Source organism: Myxine glutinosa, chromosome 1, assembly GCF_964187855.1.
Source record: "Myxine glutinosa chromosome 1, kmMyxGlut1.1, whole genome shotgun sequence".
Lineage (NCBI taxonomy): Eukaryota > Metazoa > Chordata > Myxini > Myxiniformes > Myxinidae > Myxine > Myxine glutinosa.
In genome coordinates, this window is record NC_136261.1 from 333,945,952 (window position 1) to 333,966,602 (window position 20,651).

General features: G+C 52.3%; 1 protein-coding gene across 1 annotated transcript in view; it reads right to left on the reverse strand.

Moving 5' to 3' along the window:
• The window catches only part of SBF1 (SET binding factor 1), a gene marked incomplete in the record, with an annotated part of 417,110 nt that extends 416,401 nt beyond the window's left edge, over positions 1 to 709 (reverse strand). The window contains 1 exon segment of the mRNA XM_078779651.1: positions 578 to 709. Within this exon segment, the coding sequence (XP_078635777.1) occupies positions 578 to 632 (55 nt within the window).
• Between the last annotated feature and the right edge of the window lie 19,942 nt (positions 710 to 20,651).

Genomic DNA, 20,651 nt, shown 5'->3' on the forward strand with positions numbered 1-20,651 from the left:
ATAAATAAATAAATAAATAATTAAATAAATCCCACTCAAGATACACCCCATTGGTTGTGCACGGCCCACATGAATAATCATCATCAGTGCCTCTTCCTTGTGTGACAAAATCATCTTCCCACATCCCAGGATGAAGAAGAGCAGCAAAGTGCACCACGGTGTTTTCACAATGACCCATCCGTCCGGCTGTCCCGGTGACAGTCAACCTTGCATTCAGATGTACTTTTAACGAGCAAGACAGGATTGTTACACGAACTCAAGTTCCTCACTGTACATGGCTGCCATTATTAATGGTTCGTGTGAAAGGCCGCATCGCCAGGAACTCCAGGCACATTCGCCTCAACCGCCAGAGCTAAAAGGCTGGAGAAAGAGACAACGAACGGAAACAAAATGCCCATGGATGTGGTGAATAAACGCCGAAAGAAAGGAAACGACAAAGAATCCGCACCAGCTGTAGCCACATCAAACTACATGCACTTATTCGGGACGTGCACGCAACCGGGGCTTCGCGTAGGCGATGGACGACCGCCGCAAGATTCACAAGCAAAATGTCCACCACACCTTCACAGTTGCTCACCCTTTTTTTCCAAGTCGTATCCCACGACAACAAAATAATCTACAAGCCGAGCCATGACTGTGGGCGCGGCCGGGCCTGACGAACAGCGCGAGCATCTCCCAACGTCGCCCAGCACTAATGGCGGCTTGGGAAGCAGACTGCGCATGCGCACGCTAGGGCTATTTATTAATTTATGGCCTCTGCTTTTCCCAAAGACGATCGATCCTTTTGCATTATGTGAACAATTACCTCAGTTGTGATGAAGCATTTGAAAAATACATTATTATAATTATATGTGTATATCTACACATGTAAGTAAATAAACAAGAAGACGTCATGCGGAGCACGATACCTGCAAAATCCGTCCCCCACCCCAAAAGTTTCCATTGATACAGCAAATTGTCCATTTCATGAAGATTAAAATTTACGATTTTGATCAAAGCTCGGGTCAACAGGATGAAAAGTGACGATTTTTCAGATGAAAATGATGATTTTAGAAGTTTGACCTTTAGTTGACCTTTGACCTTTTGACCTCAAAAATAGTTTGTTTCCCAATTCAGTGAGGCAATACACAAATGCTGTTCTATTTTCAAGTCAATCGGATGAAAATTGATGGGTTTTCAGATGAAAATTAATGATTTTGGAAGTTTGACCTAGAGTTGACCTTTGACCTTTTGACCTCAAAAATAGTTGGTTTCCCAATTCAGTGAGGCAATATGCAAATGTTGTTCAATTTAAGTAAATCGGATGAAAATTGACGGTTTTTCAGAGGTAAAGTGATGATTGTGGAAGTTTGACCGAATTGACCTTTGACCTTTGGACCTCAAAAATAGTATGTTTCCCAATTTAGTGACTCGATATGACTCAATATGACTCAACTCAATATGACTCAATATAACAACTCGATGTGACTCAATCGGTTGAAAATTGACGGATTTTCAGATGAAAATGGATGATTTTTAAAATTTGACCTTGAGTTGACCTTTGACCGTTTGACCTCAAAAATACTTCATTTCCCAATTTAGTGACTCAATATACAAATGCTATTCAATTTTCAAGTCAATCGGATTTAAAATGGCGATTTTAGAAATGTGACCTCCAGATGACCTTTGACCTTCGACCTCAAAATCAATAGGCTTCCCAATTGGGACGACCTATACAACTTGGTGAAGTTTCGTGACGATCGGTTTTGAATTGTGACCTGTAGGGCAGTGACAAACAGACAGACAAACAGACAGACAGACAGACAGACAGAACCACAAACGCAACCGACCAACATACTTGAAAAAATCTTCGATTTTGCAAGTAATAAATATGTAAAGTAAATATAACATGTATATATGTAAATATGTCAGAGCATTTTAAAACAAATTTCACTGGGCGACAAGGATCAAGAAAAGTGATTTGGAAAAAGGTATATTTATTATTCTTATAGTTATAGGGTTATTACTGAGAACCGAGAACAATCATCAATACAGAGACAAATCATCAGAATAATCATTACAAAATGCTGTCTTCAACAAGGAATTTCTTTACGAAGTCTCAGTTGTGGTGGAGTTCCTGGACCGGAACACCAACAGCGATCTTTCTGTAAAAGATTCGTCACGGCCGCTCGTGGATCAAAGTGTGCGTGCCGTCCCCCAACTGTTAAGTGCCATGTACATCCATCCGACTGTTGATGGCTTCTCTCGACGAGCTAGAATGTTTGGGGGCCGATAACATTAAATATGTGATATGTAATATGTATGTATGTATGTAATATGAATGTGTGCATGTAATATGTATGTGTGTATGTATGTAATATGTACGTATGTGTGTATGTATGTAATATGTATGTGTGTATGTAATATGTATGTGTGCATGTAATATGTATGTGTGTATGTATGTAATATGTATACATTATGTAATATGTGTGTGTAAGTATGTAATTGTTCGATCGAGATCGGTCCGATGATGATGATGATGATGATGATGATGTATGCAATATGTATGTATGTAGTATGTGTATGTAATATGTATGTATGTATGTATGTATGTAATATGTATGTGTGTATGTAATATGTATGTGTATATATGTATGTATGTATGTGTGTATGTATGTATGTAATATGCATGTATGTATGTGTCTATGTATGTATGTAAGATGCATGTATGTATCTGTGTGTATGCATGTATGTATGTGCATGTAATATGTGTTTATGTATGTATTGTTGTGTAACTACCCTCTGGTTAACACTGCAGGGTGACACAGATGACCAAACGAGCTTTAACTCTGAGGCGTTCAATTCAATGGCCAACCGTCGTTATACGCGCGGGGAGCAAGTGGCAGAGAAGCCGTAAGCGCTTACCTTCACGAGTCCAACCGACGTCCTTGACTCTGCAATAAATCAACGCAAACCGACACGGAATTAAAATGTACAAAAATACCGGATTTATTAAAGAAAATGCCGGTCACAAAAAACTATATTCTTAATTGGAGCCCTCACATACAGACCCGAATACAGACAAAGGGAAATATAACTGAAAATAAATACGTGTTAGTGTGGCACTTAGCTCTGAGCAGCTCTTGAACCTCGTCAGGAATCGTCAAAAATAGTCTCAGGCCTCTACGTCCTTGTGCGCAAAAACCGCAGGCTGCACTCCATGGGCAAGAAATAGGCCTCGCCGTGCGCTCCGCACGCTCCGCTCACTCCTGGCTTCTTACGCAAACTGAACACGCCGCGCCTGTCCACTCGTGTGAGGAGAGCTCGGCGGGTGAAGTACCAACCGAGAATGAAGGTGTGGAGGTTGAAAGAGGTGACAGTGAGGGAGGCATTAAGAGAGAGGCTGAGTGTGGCAGAGGACGATGTGGTTGAACTTGAAAGTGCTTGGATGTCAATGAAAGATAGTCTGTTGGGAGCCGTTGGTGAGGTATGTGGATGGACAAAAGGACCACCGAGGCACGGGGAAACATGGTGGTGGGATGATGAAGTTGGAAAGAGGATGGACGAGAAGAGGAAGAAGTTCAAGGAGTGGCAGAAGGCGAAGGGTACGGGGGCAGAAAAGGCAGAGCATGAAAGTTAGAAGGCAGCCAAGAAGGCTGCAAAGAAAGAGGTCGAAAAGGCGCAGGAGGCATATAGGAAAATGTTCAGAGAAGGCTTGGATTCGGAAGAGGGTCAGAGAGCGGTATTCAGGATTGCAAAGCAGATAGCAAAAGAGAGGTGTGATGTGATGGGGGTGAATTGCTTGAAGGATGAAGTGGGACAAATCGTTGTGGACCCAGATGGAATTAAAGGAAGATGGAAGAGATATATGGAAATGCTGTTGAATGCAGAGAATGAATGGGATGGCAACATAGAGAGTGATCCAGTTTTAGGACCGGCAGAGAAGATAACTGAGAACGAAGTTGAGTAAGCGATAAAAGCAATGAAGGGTAGAAAAGCAGGAGGGCCGACGGGAGTTGTGCGAGTTATGTTGAAGGCAGCGGGAAGTTGGGGTGTGAAGAGAATGACAGAGATCTGTAATCTAGTGGTGAAAGAAGGCCGCATTCCAGTGGCTTGGGAACTGAGTACCCTCGTTCCTCTATACAAGGCGAAAGGTGACCCTCTGTACTGTGGCTCATATAGAGCGATAAAGTTATTAAAGCATGGAATGAAGGTATTGGAAAGGGTGTTGGAGAAGAGGATAAGGAAGAAAGTGAAGATCGCCGAAATGCAGTTTGGATTTATGCCAGGAAGAGGAACGACAGACGCACTTTTATTGAAAGGCAGGTCATGGAGAAGCACATGGAGAAGAGGAAGAAGTTGTTTCTTGGGTTTGTTGATCTGGAGAAAGCATTCGATAGGGTTCCACGCAAAGTAGTGACATGGGCATTGAGGAAATTAGGAGTGGAGGAATGGTTGATAAGAGTAGTGATGGCAATGTATGAGAGAGCGCGCACAGCTGTAAGGACAAAGGATGGGAAAAGTGGTGAGTTTGATTTGAAGGTGGGAGTGCATCAGGGATCGGTAATAAGTCCACTACCGTTTGTAGCTGTGATGGAGGTGCAGGCTTGGAACGTAAAGGAGGGTTTACCATGGGAGTTGTTGTATGCAGATGATCTGGTGTTGATTGGGGAGAGTATGGATGGACTGAAGGAGAAGATGAACAAGTGCAAGGATTGTATGGAGGCAAAAGGTCTGAAGGTGAATATCGGAAAGACGAAAGTGATGGCAAGTGGTAAAGCATGTGGTGAGGTGGAAAGAACTGGGAAGTGGATGTGTGCTGTGTGCAGGAAGGGTGTTGGAATGAACTCCTTTCAATGTACAATGTGCGCTGAGTGGGTTCATCAAAAATGTAGTGGTCTGAGAGGGTCTTAACCAGTGTGGCAGCTACATTCAAGTGTAAGATGTGCACATAGGGAGCTGCAGATGGAGGAAATGTTGAGTTAGATCTTGCTAGACGGCGTGAAGCTGGAAGGTGTGAAAACATTTTGCTACCCAGGAGACATGCTGAATGGAGAAGGTGGATCAGACTCAGCAACGGTTGCTGGAGTGAGATGTGCATGGAAGAAGTTTCGGGAACTGAGTGGCGTGCTGACGAGTAGGGGAGTGTCGTTCAAGCTGAAGAGAAAGGTGTATGCTGCATGTGTGAGAAGTGTTATGATTTATGGGATCGAGACATGGGTAATGAACGTAGAGCAGCAACGAAGGCTGGAAAGGGTGGAAATGCGAATGGTTCGGTGGGTGTGTCGAGTATCGCTGAGAGAGAGGAAGACAAATGATGAATTGCGGAAGATGATGGGAATAGAGCCTGTGATGGATGCTGTGAAGAGAAACAGGTTGAGATGGTTTGGTCATGTGTTGAGGACGGATGAAAGTGACTTGTTGAGAAGAGTGATGGAAATGAATGTAGAAGGAAGTAGAGGACGGGGAAGACCGAGAAAGACTTGGCTAAAGGTGGTGGAAGAAGAAATGCGGGCAAGGGCGTTAACAAGGGGAGATGTAGAAATTAGGGAAAAGTGGAGAAGATTGTCATGGGTCCCGCAAGGCTAACCCCAACTCTAGCAGGGAAAATGGCCTTAAAATGCCTGTTGTTGTTTGTTGTTGTAATATGTATGTATGTATGTAATATGTGATAATCTTCTTTTGTATTTTTAATTAACTTCCTGAAATTTGTAGAATTTGTTTTTCACTTGGAAGTTGTAGGTTATTATGTGTAAATAAAGGTGGTGTGGCGGACACAAAAGCCCACTGGCGTGGTGACATCATTCCACGCACCAAGTGGGCGGTGCCCACGTCCGAGGGGTAGGCGTGGCCTCATGAGAGACACCGGGCGCCCAGCCCGGAGCGGTACAGTGTTACAGTGTAGTCTTGAATAAAGGCGTTTATATGTTACCGCTTGTCCGCTTCCTCCTTGCTCACAAGCAGCGCGCGTAACGCCGCGCTTTATTGGTGACCCTCGACGTTGGATCTGCCGGAGCGATCCTTCCACACGCGACGCCATCGCCATGGCCGCCTTCATCAAACTTCCGGAATTTTGGGAGGCTCAGGCCGAAGTCTGGTTCGTCCAGGCCGAAGCCCAATTTCAGCTTCGGCACCTCACCGGCGATGACACGCGCTACTGCCACGTCGTCGCCTCCCTCGGGCCCGGCACGGCCGCTCGAGTTGTGTCCGTCCTTTGCCACCCACCGGACGGCCACAAGTACGAGGCACTCAAGCGGCTACTCCTAGCCACGTTCAGACTCACGGACGACGCACGGGCCGACCGCCTCCTGGATCTCCCCGAGCTCGGTGAGACGCGCCCGTCGGTCCGAATGGACCATATGCTGTCACTGTTGGGCGACGAAGCCCCCGGTTCGCTATTCCGGGCGCTTTTCCGTCGCCAACTTCCAGCGCAGGTTCGCCTCGCGTTGGCCGGGACCGGGCTAACGGAACCCCGAGCATTGGCGGCCGAGGCGGACAAGTACTTCGCCGCTTCGGACACGCGGGCGAGCGTTGGCGTGGCCGTCACGGCCTTCGACGCTGCTGTTCCACAGCATCATCTTCTACAGCACGCTGATGTTCCACAGCATCATCTTCTACAGCACGCTGATGTTCCACAGCATCATCTTCTACAGCACGCTGATGTTCCACAGCATCATCTTCTACAGCACGCTGTGGTTCAGCAGCATGCTGATACGCACCTCGTGAACGCCGCCACGCCCCGCCCACCGCCGCGGCGAAAACCGCCACCGCGGGGAAACCCGTCGACTCCACCGGCCTGGCGGAGCCAGCCGCGCTCCTCCAGCTCCACCACCTGGTGCTGGTTCCACGACAAGTTCGGCCACGAAGCTCGGCGGTGTCATCCGCCGTGCTCCTTCAACGGGTCGGGAAACGCCCGGGCCGGCGCTCAATTGTGGCGATGAGCGCCGGCCGTTCGAGCAGCCTGCTGTTCATAACGGACACCTTCTCCGGGCGCCGTTACCTGTGCGACACGGGAGCACAGGTGAGTGTCATTCCCGCCGGCATGTCAGACAAGCACGCCGCGGGTGGGGGCCCCGCGCTGCTTGCCGCGAACGGGACGCCCATCCGTACGTACGGAAAACGCTGCCTCTCTCTGCGGTTTGGAGGGCAGGTTTTCCGATGGACGTTCGTCACCGCCGACGTGCCCATGGCACTGCTTGGCGCGGACTTCCTGTGCGCTAATGGGCTCCTGGTCGACGTCAAGCGCAGACGGCTTGTCCAGGCCAAGACGTTCAGCTCGCTCGCATGTGCGTTGCCCAGCTCAACGAGCGGCTTGCCAAGCGGCTTGCCGAACGATTCGGTTCCAGCCACGTTGGTCTGTACGCTTCCGGCAGCGGACGCATTCACCCGCCTCCTCGCCGGTTTCCCGGCCCTCACGCGGCCCACCTTCTCGGCGGGGGCCGTCAAGCACGGGGTGGCCCATCACATCCCCACCGTCGGGCCACCGGTCTACGCCCGGGCACGCCGCCTCGAGCCGACGAAGCTGGCGGTGGCAAAAGCGGCGTTCGCTACCCTGGAGCGACTCGGCATCGTTCGGCGCTCAGAGAGCGCTTGGGCGTCGCCGCTGCACATCGTGCCGAAGCCCGGCGGGGGATGGCGACCGTGCGGGGACTATCGCCGTCTCAATGACGCCACGACTCCCGACCGCCACCCCGTCCCCCACATTCAGGACTTTTCCGCCCGTTTGGCGGGCAGGTCCTTCTTCTCGAAGGTGGACCTCATACGCGGCTACCATCAGGTCCCCGTCAGGCCGGAGGACGTCCCGAAGACGGCGGTCATCACGCCATTCGGACTCTTCGAGTTCCTGCGCATGCCCTTCGGTCTGAAGAATGCGGCTCAGGCGTTCCAGCGACTGATGGACAGCGTCCTGCGCGACTTGGATTTTGTCTACGTCTACCTGGACGATATCCTCGTCGCCAGCGCGTCCCGCGAAGAGCACCTACGCCACCTCCGCACGCTCTTCGAACGCCTGGGCCAGCATGGCCTGATTGTGAACCCCGCAAAGTGCCGGTTCGGCGCCGCCACAATCGATTTTCTGGGGCACCGTGTCACCAGGCACGGAGCCGTCCCCCTGCCGGCCAAGGTGGAGGCGGTGAAGGGGTTTCCGCGCCCCCGCACGATCAGAGGGCTGCAGGAGTTCCTGGGCATGGTGAACTTTTACCATCGGTTCCTGCCCCGTATCGCCCAGCTCCTGCGCCCCCTGCACGAAGCTCTCCGAGGTAAGCCGGGCAAAGGCGACGTTACCTGGACCGAGCAGATGCACACGGCGTTCACGGGCGCGAAGCTCGCCTTGGCTAACGCCACCATGCTCGCGCACCCGGCGCCCGATGCACCGATCGCCCTCACCACCGATGCCTCGGACTACGCGGTGGGCGCGGTGCACGAGCAATGGGTGCGTGGAGCTTGGCAACCGCTGGCGTTCTTTAGCCGGCAGCTTCGCCCGCCCGAACGCCGTTACAGTACCTTCGACCGCGAGTTGCTCGGACTTCACTTGGCGGTCAGGCACTTCCGCCATCTGCTCGAGGGCCGGGCGTTCACTGCCTTCGTCGACCACAAGCCGCTGATCTTCGCGATGGGCAAGGTCACCGAGCCGTGGTCGGCCCGGCAGCAGCGTCACCTCTCGGCCGTGTCCGAGTACACGACGGACATCCAGCACGTCGCGGGGAAGGACAACCCGGTGGCGGATTGCCTTTCCCGGGCCGTCGCCCACGCAGTCCACCTCGGCATCGACTATGCCCGGATGGCAGCGGACCAGGCCGCTGACCCCGACGTCCAGGCCTTGCGGACTGCCGTCACGGGCCTCCGCGTCACCGAGGTGCCGTTCGACGGCGCGGGCGCGGCCCTCTTGTGCGACGTCTCCCTCGGGCGTCCTCGCCCCATTGTGCCCGCGGGCTGGCAGCGCCAGGTGTTTGACGCCATCCACGGCCTGTCCCACCCGGGCGCGAGGGCCTCCCAAAGGCTGATCGCCGACAAGTTCGTCTGGCATGGCCTCCGGAAGGCCGTCCGCGGCTGGGCCAGGACATGCCTCGCGTGCCAGCGTGCCAAGGTGCACCGGCACACCCAGGCCCCGTTGGCCCCGTTCACGGTGCCGGAACGCCGGTTTGACCACGTCCACGTGGACCTGGTGGGACCTCTGCCCCCCTCGCGGGGTTTCACCCACGTCCTCACCATGGTGGACCGCACCACCCGGTGGCCGGAGGCCGTGCCCTTGGCGTCGACAACGGCGGCCGATGTCGCGCAGGCTTTCATCGCCACCTGGGTCGCCCGGTTCGGCGCCCCCTCAGACATCTCATCCGACCGCGGCCCCCAGTTCACCTCGGAGCTCTGGGGGGCGGTTGCGCAGGGGCTCGGGGTCCGGCTGCACCGAACCACGGCCTACCACCCCCAGGCTAACGGCCTGTGTGAGAGATTTCACCGCTCATTGAAGGCCGCGCTCCGGGCCACCCTCCGCGACGGCGGCTGGGTCGACAGGCTCCCCTGGGTCCTGCTGGGCCTCCGGACGGCGCCCAAGGAGGACCTGCGCGCATCCGCGGCGGAGTTGGTCTTCGGGCAACCGCTGCGGGTGCCGGGCGAGTTCCTCCCCGACTCCACGGCACCATGGTCCGCGGCACAGCAGCGCTCCGCTCTGCAAGAGACCGCCCAGAGGTTCGCCCCGGTGCCAACGGCATGCCACGGGCACCCACCGACGCACGTCGCCCCGGAGCTTCGCACGGCGGAGTACGTCTTCGTCCGCCACGATGCCCATCGGACACCACTGCGGCCCCCGTACGACGGGCCTTTCCGCGTGCTGGAGACCGGGGCGAAGCACTTCACCCTGGACATCGGCGGTACTCCTGACCGCGTTTCGGTAGACCGCCTCAAGCCGGCCCACCTCGATGTGGACCATCCACTGCCAGTGGCCCGACCCCCACGTCGGGGCCGCACTCCTGCGGGCGGACCCCCGGCACCGCCCAGCCCCGCCGCCACGCCGCCCCCCGGTCCTGCACCCATCCCAGGAGCAGCCAGGGGCATCCCACCTGGCATCCCTGCACCCCGGACGCCGCCGATCGCCAGGGGGCGCTTCGGCCGGGTCATTCGTCTGCCCCGCAAACTGGCCCTCCAGGTGCGCGGGAATTCTGGGGGGGCGCGTGTGGCGGACACAAAAGCCCACTGGCGTGGTGACATCATTCCACGCACCAAGTGGGCGGTGGCCACGTCCGAGGGGTAGGCGTGGCCTCATGAGAGACACCGGGCGCCCAGCCCGGAGCGGTACAGTGTTACAGTGTAGTCTTGAATAAAGGCGTTTATATGTTACCGCTTGTCCGCTTCCTCCTTGCTCACAAGCAGCGCGCGTAACGCCGCGCTTTAGTGGAATGTTTACTTATAAAGGTGAAAGGTGGAATGTGACACCGTTTACTCTTCTGTTGTTTCGTCGCCACTTTGCTTTCTATGAGTGGATTTTTATTGGTAAATGGAAGATGGAGATTCACTGCCTCCGCAGCTGTCGAAATGGCTTCCGGGTTTTGCTGCCACTGCACATGTTGGCTGGAATCTGGTCTTTACTTCACGGACGTTCTTTACAAGATGGCGTCATCACGTATACTTGCGAGGCCTTGCTGAACCTGCGTTTCAATGGTATTGGTGGGGCTACGCAGATAGTTGTGAACTTGGCATTGAATGGTGTTTTCAGAATTAAGGAAAAGAAAAAACGAGGTTCTCGTGGAGGTCTTCGTCAGTGGCTTAAACGAAGAAACCACATGGTACCGCTTCCTGTTTTGACTTTGATTAACTCTTGCTCGATGAAGAACAAAACTGATGAACTGGATACTGGATGCCCTCCTGAGGTTCGACTGGTACTATCGGACCTCATCTGTTGTGTGTTTCACCGAGACATGGCTTGGTGAAGGGAATTACGTGTCCTTCGATGGATTCGATATGATCAGGGCCGATAGAGTCACGTCATGGGGCAAGGCCAAAGGTGGCGGTTTGTGTATGATTCCTTCCCCCCTCGTAGGGATTCACCCACCTCCTCACAATGGTCGATAGGACCACCAGGTGGCCAGAGGCCATCCCACTTACATCGATGACATCTGCCGATGTGGCCCGGGCGTTCATCGGCACTTGGGTTGCCCATTTTGGCGCCCCCTCGGATATCTCTTCAGACAGGGGTCCCCAGTTCACTTCAGAGCTCTGAGGCGCTGTTGCCCAGGGGCGTGGGGTAAAGCTTCATCGCACCACTGCATATCATCCCCAGGCTAATGGATTGTGTGAGAGGTTTCATCGCTCTATGAAAGTCGCTCTCAGGGCCAGCCTCCGGGATGACAGTGGGCTGACAGATTCCCGTGGGTCATGTTGGGCCTCAGGACAGCCCCTAAGGAAGACCTCCAGTCCTCATCCACTGAGCTCGTCTATGGCCAGCCGCTGCGGGTTCCTGGGGAGTTCATTCCTGACGCCACAAGCCCCTGGTCCGCTGCCCGTCAGCTGTCTGTTCTCCGGGAGAACGCCAGGTTGTTTGCGCCGGTGCCCACATCTCAACACAGTTTGCCTCAGGCCCACGTCCCGCCGGATCTACGTACAGCGGAGTACGTCTTTGTTTGCCATGACGCACACCGGGGGCCGCTTCGGCCGCCTTATGACGGGCCTTTCCGCGTTCTGGAGGCCAGGAACAAGTCATTCGTGGTCGACATCGGCGGCAAACCGGACCACCTTTCAGTGGACCGCCTCAAGCCGGCTCACTTGGATCTGGACCAGCCCCCCCCCCAGTTGGCCCAACCCCCACGGTGGGGCCGTCCCCCATCGGGTAAGCCCCCGATTTGCCCCCGGGCAGGCGGAGGACCTGCCACACCCCTAACAGTCCCTGCTCGGGTCATCTGGGGTCGTTTCGGCCGGGTGATTAAGGCCCCCCAACGACTGACATTGCCAGTGCAGGTGAATTCTGGGGGGGGCACATGTGGGGGATACCCCATAGAGGCTGGGTTGTTCATAATTCACTGTCACGTTACCAATGGGATTATTGACGGTATGGATGTTGCGTGCACTCGATTATTGGAGCCACGCCCCTTTAAGAGGATCGGGCGGAAGTGACGGGGGTTTATTTAGAGGAGTTCTGGTTTGGTTTCACAAGGTTTGTTGGAATAAAGGAACCTTGAGCTGTTCAAGAAGTTTCAGCCTTTTGTTGCCTGTAACTCCTACACTGGTGAATTTGAATTGGGCCAAACATTTTACGGTACGTGAACGATACTGTTCCAATAGTGGGGCGGCTTAGCCCAAATATTCAAAAGAATTGTGCATTTTGTGAAACAAGCACCAAATTTGGCACAAATGTACATTAATATGTTGCGAACATTTTCAGATATTGGGCCACTTGAAATTCCGTAATTTTTTTTTTCAAATTTTTTCAAATTTCGTAATTTCAAATTTTTCGGGTGACACCGTCACAATTTCGGTCTTCGAGGCCGGCCGATAGGCAAAGTGTGACCGGAAGGGACGAGGTTCTCCTGACCACGTGGCCCTCGATCTGGGAAGCGAGAGGCGTTCCATTAGTGGACGCGCCCCTCACGCCCGACTTTTGGGCGGCCCCGGCAGGCCGTTTGTTTTGACGTTCCGTGACAGGCCCCGCACCCCCACCTCCGGGCCGACCGGAAGCTTGTGCTGAGTACATCATACCTGAACAACTCAGTGAGGCAGAACACAGCAGTGCACACCAGGGTGACCCCTTCAGTGCATAAACCAATTAACCTGTCCACTGCAGGGCATATAGAAATGAAGTTATTTTCTGCATATAATAATAATATAAGTTCAGTTCTATATAACAATTTCTGTTATCACCACTACCACTACAACTACCACTACTACAAGCTTTGTCTGGAATTTTGTGGACTAACAGACAAACAGACATACAGACAAGCTGGGATCAAAACATTACCTCCTTCCACCATTGAGTGTAGAGGTAAACATCATGGAAATTATATCATGCCCTAGATTTAATTCATGCTTACCCGTGTATTTGCTTCACTGGTTCACAAGGTCTTTTGCATACATGTAATTCAGACTCTCGTCTTCATTGCTGACCACACAATGTTCGCAACATATTAATGTACATTTGTGCCAAATTTGGTGCTTGTATCACAAAATGCACAATTCTTTTGAATATTTGGGCTAAGCCGCCCCACTATATCGGCCGGCCTCGAAGACCGAAATTGTGACGGTGTCACCCGAAAAATTTGAAATTACGAAATTTGAAAAAATTTGAAAAAAAAAATTACGGAATTTCAAGTGGCCCAATATCTGAAAATGTTCGCAACATATTAATGTACATTTGTGCCAAATTTGGTGCTTGTATCACAAAATGCACAACAGGTTTGCTATGCTGCTACACTACAAGGACGTGGAGATACTGACGGTGTCTTTCCGACCCTACTACCTGCCACGGGAATTTGGGCAATGCACTATTATTCTGGTGTACGCACTGGGGCCGGACTTTAAATACGCATCGGAACGAATGGCAGAAAGTTGCAATGGAGCGACCGCCTGTTCAGTGGATCAATCAATCCTGATTCTTGGGGATTTCAATCGATGTGACCTCGATCAGGAACTCCCTCAGCTCGATCAGTAAGTGGATGTTGTTACTCGTCAGCTGAAGTGAAGGCTTGTTTGATGAAGAAGAAGCGTGCATTCCTGAAGAAGGATGACTCTGTCCTCAGGGAGGCCAAGAAAGAATTGCGCTCTGTCATCGGCAAGTGTAAACGGTCGTACAAGGATAAGATTGAAAAACATCTACACGATGGTGATGCTCGTAACGCTTGGAGGGGACTCAGGCATATGATGGGAATGAATGAGAGTCTCAAGGATGGTAGATTGCCCACTAATGTTCCAGATTCCAAATTTGTGGATGAATTGAGTGACTTTTACGCGAGATTTGATGTTCCAGAAAACCGAGTAAAATGTGAAGCTCTCTGTGAGGATCTAGAATCGAGATACTCGAGCGTGTCCCATACCTGTAATTTGTGAACCTGATGTCGTGAGGTGTTTTAGGGCGTTTAGTAAAAGGGAGGCTTGTGGTCGAGATGGAATTAAGTCGGGTATTCTGAAAGAGTTCTGTTTAAAACTTAGTAATGTTTCAGTTACTTTCAGTTACTCGATTGTTTCAGTTACTTTTGGCTACTCATACTGTCCCTATTTGTTGGAAAAAGTCCATCATTATTCCCGTGCTAAAAAAGGTTCACCCAAGGCAGCTCAATGATTATACACCTGTTGCCCTTACCTCCATCTTGTGTAAATGTATGGAGAAATTGATGGTGACGTTTACAACATCAGATGTAACTCCTAAACTGGATCCTGTACAATTTGCATACAAAGCAAGACGAGGTGTTGAAGATGCCTGGCTCAGTTTACTTCATATAATCACAAGTCACCTTGACCAGAATGGAACCTATGTCCGTGTGTTATTTATTGATTTCTCGTCAGCCTTTAACACAATGCAGCCATTTACCCTTCTGAAAGTGTTGAGTGACCTGTGCCTGAACCCCCATATCATACTCTGGGTGGAAAGTTTTTTACGAGACCGTCCTCAGCAGGTGAGGGTGAATGGTTGCTTATCAAAGTTATCAATCTTGAATACTGGTGCTCCACAAGGCTGTGTATTGTCACCTCTACTGTTCAGCTTGTACACCAATGGATGTGTGGCTCTTAAAGAAGTTTGTAACTTTATTAAGTATGCAGACGATATCGCCATTGCTGGCTGTCTTTCCGATCAATCATCCTTTGTATATTCACCTCGATGAGATTGACACATTGAATAAGTGGTGTGGGGACTTTTGTCTTACTCTGAATGTGGACAAAACTAAAGAGATGATTTTGGACTTTCGGAAAGGTCACAATCATGAGCCTGTAACCATAAATGCTGATAAGGTGGAAATTGTTAGCAAATTTAAATACCTGGGCACCTTTATTGATAAGTTAACTTTTGATGGAAATACTGATGCTGTGTACACGAAATCAATGCAAAGATTGTATCTTCTCAGGAAGTTGAATTCATTTGGTGTTAGCTCTCGTGTGATGCGGATGTTAACAAATTCCTCACTGATCAGTGTTTTATCATTTAATTTGATTTCCTGGTACAGTTATCTTAATGTGCGGAATAAGTCACGATTGAGAAAGGTCATTACACTGGCATTTAAAGCTGTAGGTGGGCCTTCGACCAGTCTGGAGTCTCTATGCTTGCGAGCATTGAAAAGGAAGGCGGTGCAGGTGTGTGCTGATGAAAGTCATTTCTTGAACGGACTTTTTGAAAAACTGCCACCAGGGAGACGCTTTCGTGTAAGGAGGATGAAGAAGAACATTTTCAAAAAGTCATTTTTACCATGTGCAATTAAAATGCTAAATTCAAATTCCTAGACATTTTGCTGTTCAGTCAATCTTCCATATTTTATATTTATTTTATATTTTATTATATCGTTTTCCTTTGTTCCCTTTGTGTTTTATGTTTTAATGATGGTCAACTTACGGTGTCACCAAAGAATAATTTCCCTGAATATGGGACAATAAAGATTTATTATTAATGTGTGTGTGTGTGTGTGTGTGTGTGTGTGTGTGTGTGTGTGTGTGTGTGTGTGTGTGTGTGTGTGTGTGTGTGTGTGTTTGATTGGTCGTTTTTTTTTTTTATTCGCGCGTCGTGCGCGGCCTGGTCTTTCCGGGCTCCCTTCCCCCCGTTGGTGTTTTGTGAGTGTAAGTTCTTTCCTTCATAGTATTTGCTTGTTTCTTTGATTTTCTTTTCTCCCCGCTGCCTCTCGCAGGCATCTTACCCTTTGTCCGGCGTTTTTAAAAACAGGACAAACGGATAGACAAAGAATTCGATATTGATTCTTTCTCTCCTCCCGGACACGTGCTTGTTCGCTCTCCTCCTCGTCTCGACTTGTGCCCCGCCCCCGTATCTCGTTTTTCTTCCGCCTCTGCCCCTCCTTTCTCAAATCCACGTTCTCGCTTGGAGACTTTTCCCAGATAAGTTTGTTTTTCATGGTTCTGTTTGGATATTGTTGGGATATGTTTAAACCGCAGCCGTGATGCTGACGCCGCCCTCCGCCCCCCCCCCCCCCCGAATTTCCATGTTTTAAACGTTTCCCAGTGTGGACCCTGGTCAGAATAGGTACACCGTATCCCTGCGTGTCGTAAGAGACGACTAAGAGGGTTGGCGTCAGGAAGGGCATCCGGCCATAAAAACATTGCCTCAAAAAGAAAACCATGACAATTACAACTACATATGGGCAGGGTGCAGCCCGAAGTGGAGATCGGTTTCTGAGGTTTGGGACATGGAATGTAGGGACAATGACAGGGAGATCAGGAGAAGTGGTGGAAGTATTGGTCAGAAGAAGAGTGGACATATGTTGTGTGCAAGAAACGAGATGGAAGGGAAGTGGTGTGAGAATGGTGAAGGGTAGGTAGGGACATAAATACAAGTTTGTGTGGCAAGGGTGCCCGGAGGGCGTGAATGGTGTTGGTGTCCTGTTTTCTGAGGAGTTTGTAGACAGTGTCGTGCGTGTGACTAGAGTGAGTGATAGGTTGATGATGGTGAAAATGATGATTGGAAAGCTCTTGGTGAACGTCATCTCGGGATATGCTCCGCAGGTTGGTCGAAGCGATGAAGAGAAGGACAAGTTCTGGTGTGCGATAGAAAAGCTGATGGAAAACGTGAAAGATGAGGAAGTTGTTGTGGTGGGAGGAGACCTGAATGGACATGTGGGAAGGAGTATGGATGGTTTTGAGGGAGTTCATGGGGGTTACGGATATGGTGTGAGAAATGGAGAAGGTGAGAGGATTTTGGAGTTTGCTGATGGAGCTGATTTGTTGATTTGTAATACTCAGTTCCAGAAAGAGGAGAATAAGCTTGTTACATACACGTCAGGTGGGTCGACGACAACCGTTGACTACCTGATGGTGCGTAGGCGAGATAGGGGCACCTCCGGGACACAAAGGTGATCCCGGGGGAGGAGGCTGTTTCACAGCACCACTTGGTTGTCTGCGACACAAGGGTGAAAGGTGCGAGGAGAGCTCGGCGGGTGAAGTACCAACCGAGAATGAAGGTGTGGAGGTTGAAAGAGGTGACAGTAAGGGAGGCATTAAAAGAGAGGCTGAGTAGGGTAGAGGATGATGTGGTTGAGCTTGAAAGTGGTTGGATGTCAATGAAAGCTAGTCTGTTGGGAGCCGTTGGTGAGGTATGTGGATGGACAAAAGGACCACCGAGGCACTCGGAAACATGGTGGTGGGATGATGAAGTTGGAAAGAGGATGGACGACAAGAGGAAGAAGTTCAAGGAGTGGCAGAAGGCGAAGGGTACGGGAGCAGAAACAGCAGAGCATGAAAGTTATAAGGCAGCCAGGAAGGCTGCAAAGAAAGAGGTAGCAAAGGCGCAGGAGGCATGTAGGAAAATGTTCGGAGAACGCTTGGATTCGGAAGAGGGTCAGAAAGCAGTATTCAGGATTGCAAAGCACATAGCGAAAGAGAGATGTGATGAGATGGGGGTGAGTTGCTTGAAGGATGAAGTGGGACAAATCGTTGTCGACCCAGATGGAATTAAAGGAAGATGGAAAAGATATATGGAAATGCTGTTGAATACAGAGAATGAATGGGATGGCAACATAGAGAGTAACCCAGTTTTAGGACCGGCAGAGAAGATAACTGAGAAGGAAGTTGAGGAAGTGATAAAAGCAATGAAGAGTGGAAAAGCGGGAGGGCCGACGGGAGTTGTGGGAGATATGTTGAAGGCAGCAGGAAGTTGGGGTGTGAAGAGAATGACAGAGATCTGTAATCTGGTGGTAAAAGAAGGCCGCATTCCAGTGAATTGGCAACTGAGTACCCTCGTCCCTCTATACAAGGGGAAAGGTGACCCTCTGGAGTGTGGCTCGTACCGAGCGATAAAGTTATTGGAGCATGGAATGAAGGTATTGGAAAGGGTGTTGGAGAGGAGGATAAGGAAGAAAGTGAAGATCGACGAAATGCAGTTTGGATTTATGCCAGGAAGAGGAACGACAGACGCGCTTTTCATTGTGAGGCAGTTGCAGGAGAAGTACATGGAGAAGAGGAAGAAGTTGTTTTTTGGGTTTGTTGATCTGGAGAAAGCATTCGAAAGGGTTCCACGCAAAGTATTGACATGGGCATTGAGGAAGTTAGGAGTGGAGGAATGGTTGATCAGAGTAATGATGGCAATGTACAAAAGAGCGCGCACAGCTGTAAGGACGAAGGACGGGAACAGTGGTGAGTTTGAGGTGAAGGTGGGAGTGCATCAGGGGTCGGTAATAAGTCCACTACTATTTGTAGCTGTGATGGAGGTGCTGGCTCAGAACGTAAAGGAGGGTTTACCGTGGGAGTTGTTGTATGCAGATGATCTGGTGTTGATTGCGGAAAGTATGGATGGACTGAAGGAAAAGATGAACAAGTGGAAGGAATGTATGGAGACAAAAGGTCTGAAGGTGAATATCGGAAAGACAAAGGTGATGGTGAAGGAGCTCAGGCTCCCACGTCGATCGGAAGAATGGACACGACAAAAAGCTGGAATTCGTCCGAGTTGCTTTATTCAAACAAAACACTCAGGTACTCTGAAAAGCCCGTTTATCGGGCAGCAATATATATACACACATTATCCCGGAGCGTTTGCCCAGGAAAGGCGAGAGGGGGCGTGACCGAGCGTCCTAGCTGCGGCCTGGCAAGTTGAGGGCGAGCCTGCCCGGGCGTCCTGGCTGCGGCCTGGCAAGTTGAGGGCGAGCCTGCCCGGGCGTTCTGGACGAGCCCGGCATGGTGATCGCTCTGCGTCCTTGATAGGTGCAAGGCGATTGTGAAAACCCAGCGGTAGCCGCTACACACGTCCCCCCAGAATCGACTTGCACCGGAACGGTCAATTTGTGGGGGGTCCTGATGACCCGGCCGAAGCGACCCCTGGCGGGTCGTGGGGGGGGGGTCCGGTGTGGTGGTGGGCGGTCGAGTGGGGGGCACCGTGGACGTGGGGCGGCCTCGCCGCGGCGGAAGGGCCACCCGTGGTGGTTGGTCGACGTCCACGTGCGCCGGCTCGAGGCGGTCCACCGCAATCCGGTCCGACCTGCCGCCGATGTCGATGACGAACGACTTGTTCCGACCTGCCGCCCGACGCAGGACCCGGAAGGGCCCGTCATACAGCGGCCGGAGTGGCCCCCGATGTGCGTCGTGACGCACAAAAACATACTCCGCTGTGCGAAGTGCTGGGGGGACGTAGGACTGGGGGTCACCGTGGTGGGATGTTGGCACGGGGGCAAACCGTCGGGCGGCCTCCTGGAGGTCCGAGCGCTGGTGAGCTGCGGACCAGGGACTGGTAGCGTCGGGCACGAATTTGCCCGGTACGCCTAGCGCCTGGCCGTAGACAAGCTCGGCGGTGGATGCCTGGAGGTCGTCCTTGGGGGCCGTGCGGAGGCCCAAAAGGACCCACGGCAGCCGGTCGGCCCAACCGCCGTCTTGAAGGCCGGCCATGAGCGCGGCCTTCATGGAGCGGTGGAATCGCTCGCACAACCCGTTTGCTTGGGGGTGGTAGGCCGTAGTACGGTGGAGCTTGACCCCCAGGTTGCGGGCGACTGCGCCCCACAGCTCGGAGGTGAACTGTGATCCGCGGTCTGACGAGATGTCCGCCGGTGCGCCGAAGCGGGCGACCCAGGTGGCGATGAAAGCCTGCGCCACGTCGGCGGTGGTGGTGGAGATGAGGGGAACGGCCTCCGGCCACCTGGTGGTCCTGTCCACCATGGTGAGCAGGTGTGTGAACCCCCGTGACGGGGGGAGGGGGCCCACCAGATCCACATTGACGTGGTCGAAACGTCGTTCGGGCACGGTGAAAGGTGCCAGCGGGGCCTGGGTGTGTCGGTGGACCTTGGCCCGTTGGCAGGCTGTGCAGGTGCTGGTCCAATCGCGGACGTCCCGACGAAGGCCGTGCCAGATGAATCGCGCCGACACCAGCTTCTGGGAAGCTTTCCGGCCCGGGTGGGAAAGGCCGTGGAGGGAGGCGAAGATGCGGCGTTGCCAGGTGACGGGCACGATGGGGCGAGGCTGGCCTTGGGAGACGTCGCAGAGCAGGACAGTGTCCGCGAAGGGGATGTCGGCCAGGCGGAGGCCCGTGTCCGCCGCCCGGAGGGCTTGCACCGTGGTGTCGGTGGTTTGGTCCGCCGCCATAAGCGCGAAGTCCATGCCCAGGTGGACTGCGTTCGCGCTGGCCCGGGAAAGACAGTCGGCCACGGCGTTGTTTTTGCCGGTGACGTGCCGGATGTCCGTGGTAAACTCCGACACGGCGGAGAGGTGGCGCTGTTGGCGGGCCGACCACGGCTCCGTGACCTTGGCCATTGCGTAAACCAACGGCTTGTGGTCGACGAACGCCGTGAAAGGTCGGCCCTCCAGGAGGTGGCGGAAATGGCGGACGGCCAGGTGTAGACCGAGGAGCTCACGGTCAAACGTGCTGTATTTGAGATCGTTCGGCCGGAGCTGCCGGCTGAAAAAAGCGAGTGGCTGCCAAACCCCGTTCACCCATTGCTCATGTATGGTGCCCACCGCGTAGTCGGAGGCATCCGTGGTGAGAGTGATGGGAGCGTTGAGCACCGGGTGAGCAAGCAGTGTTGCGTCAGCGAGGGCCCGCTTTGAGCTTTGGAAGG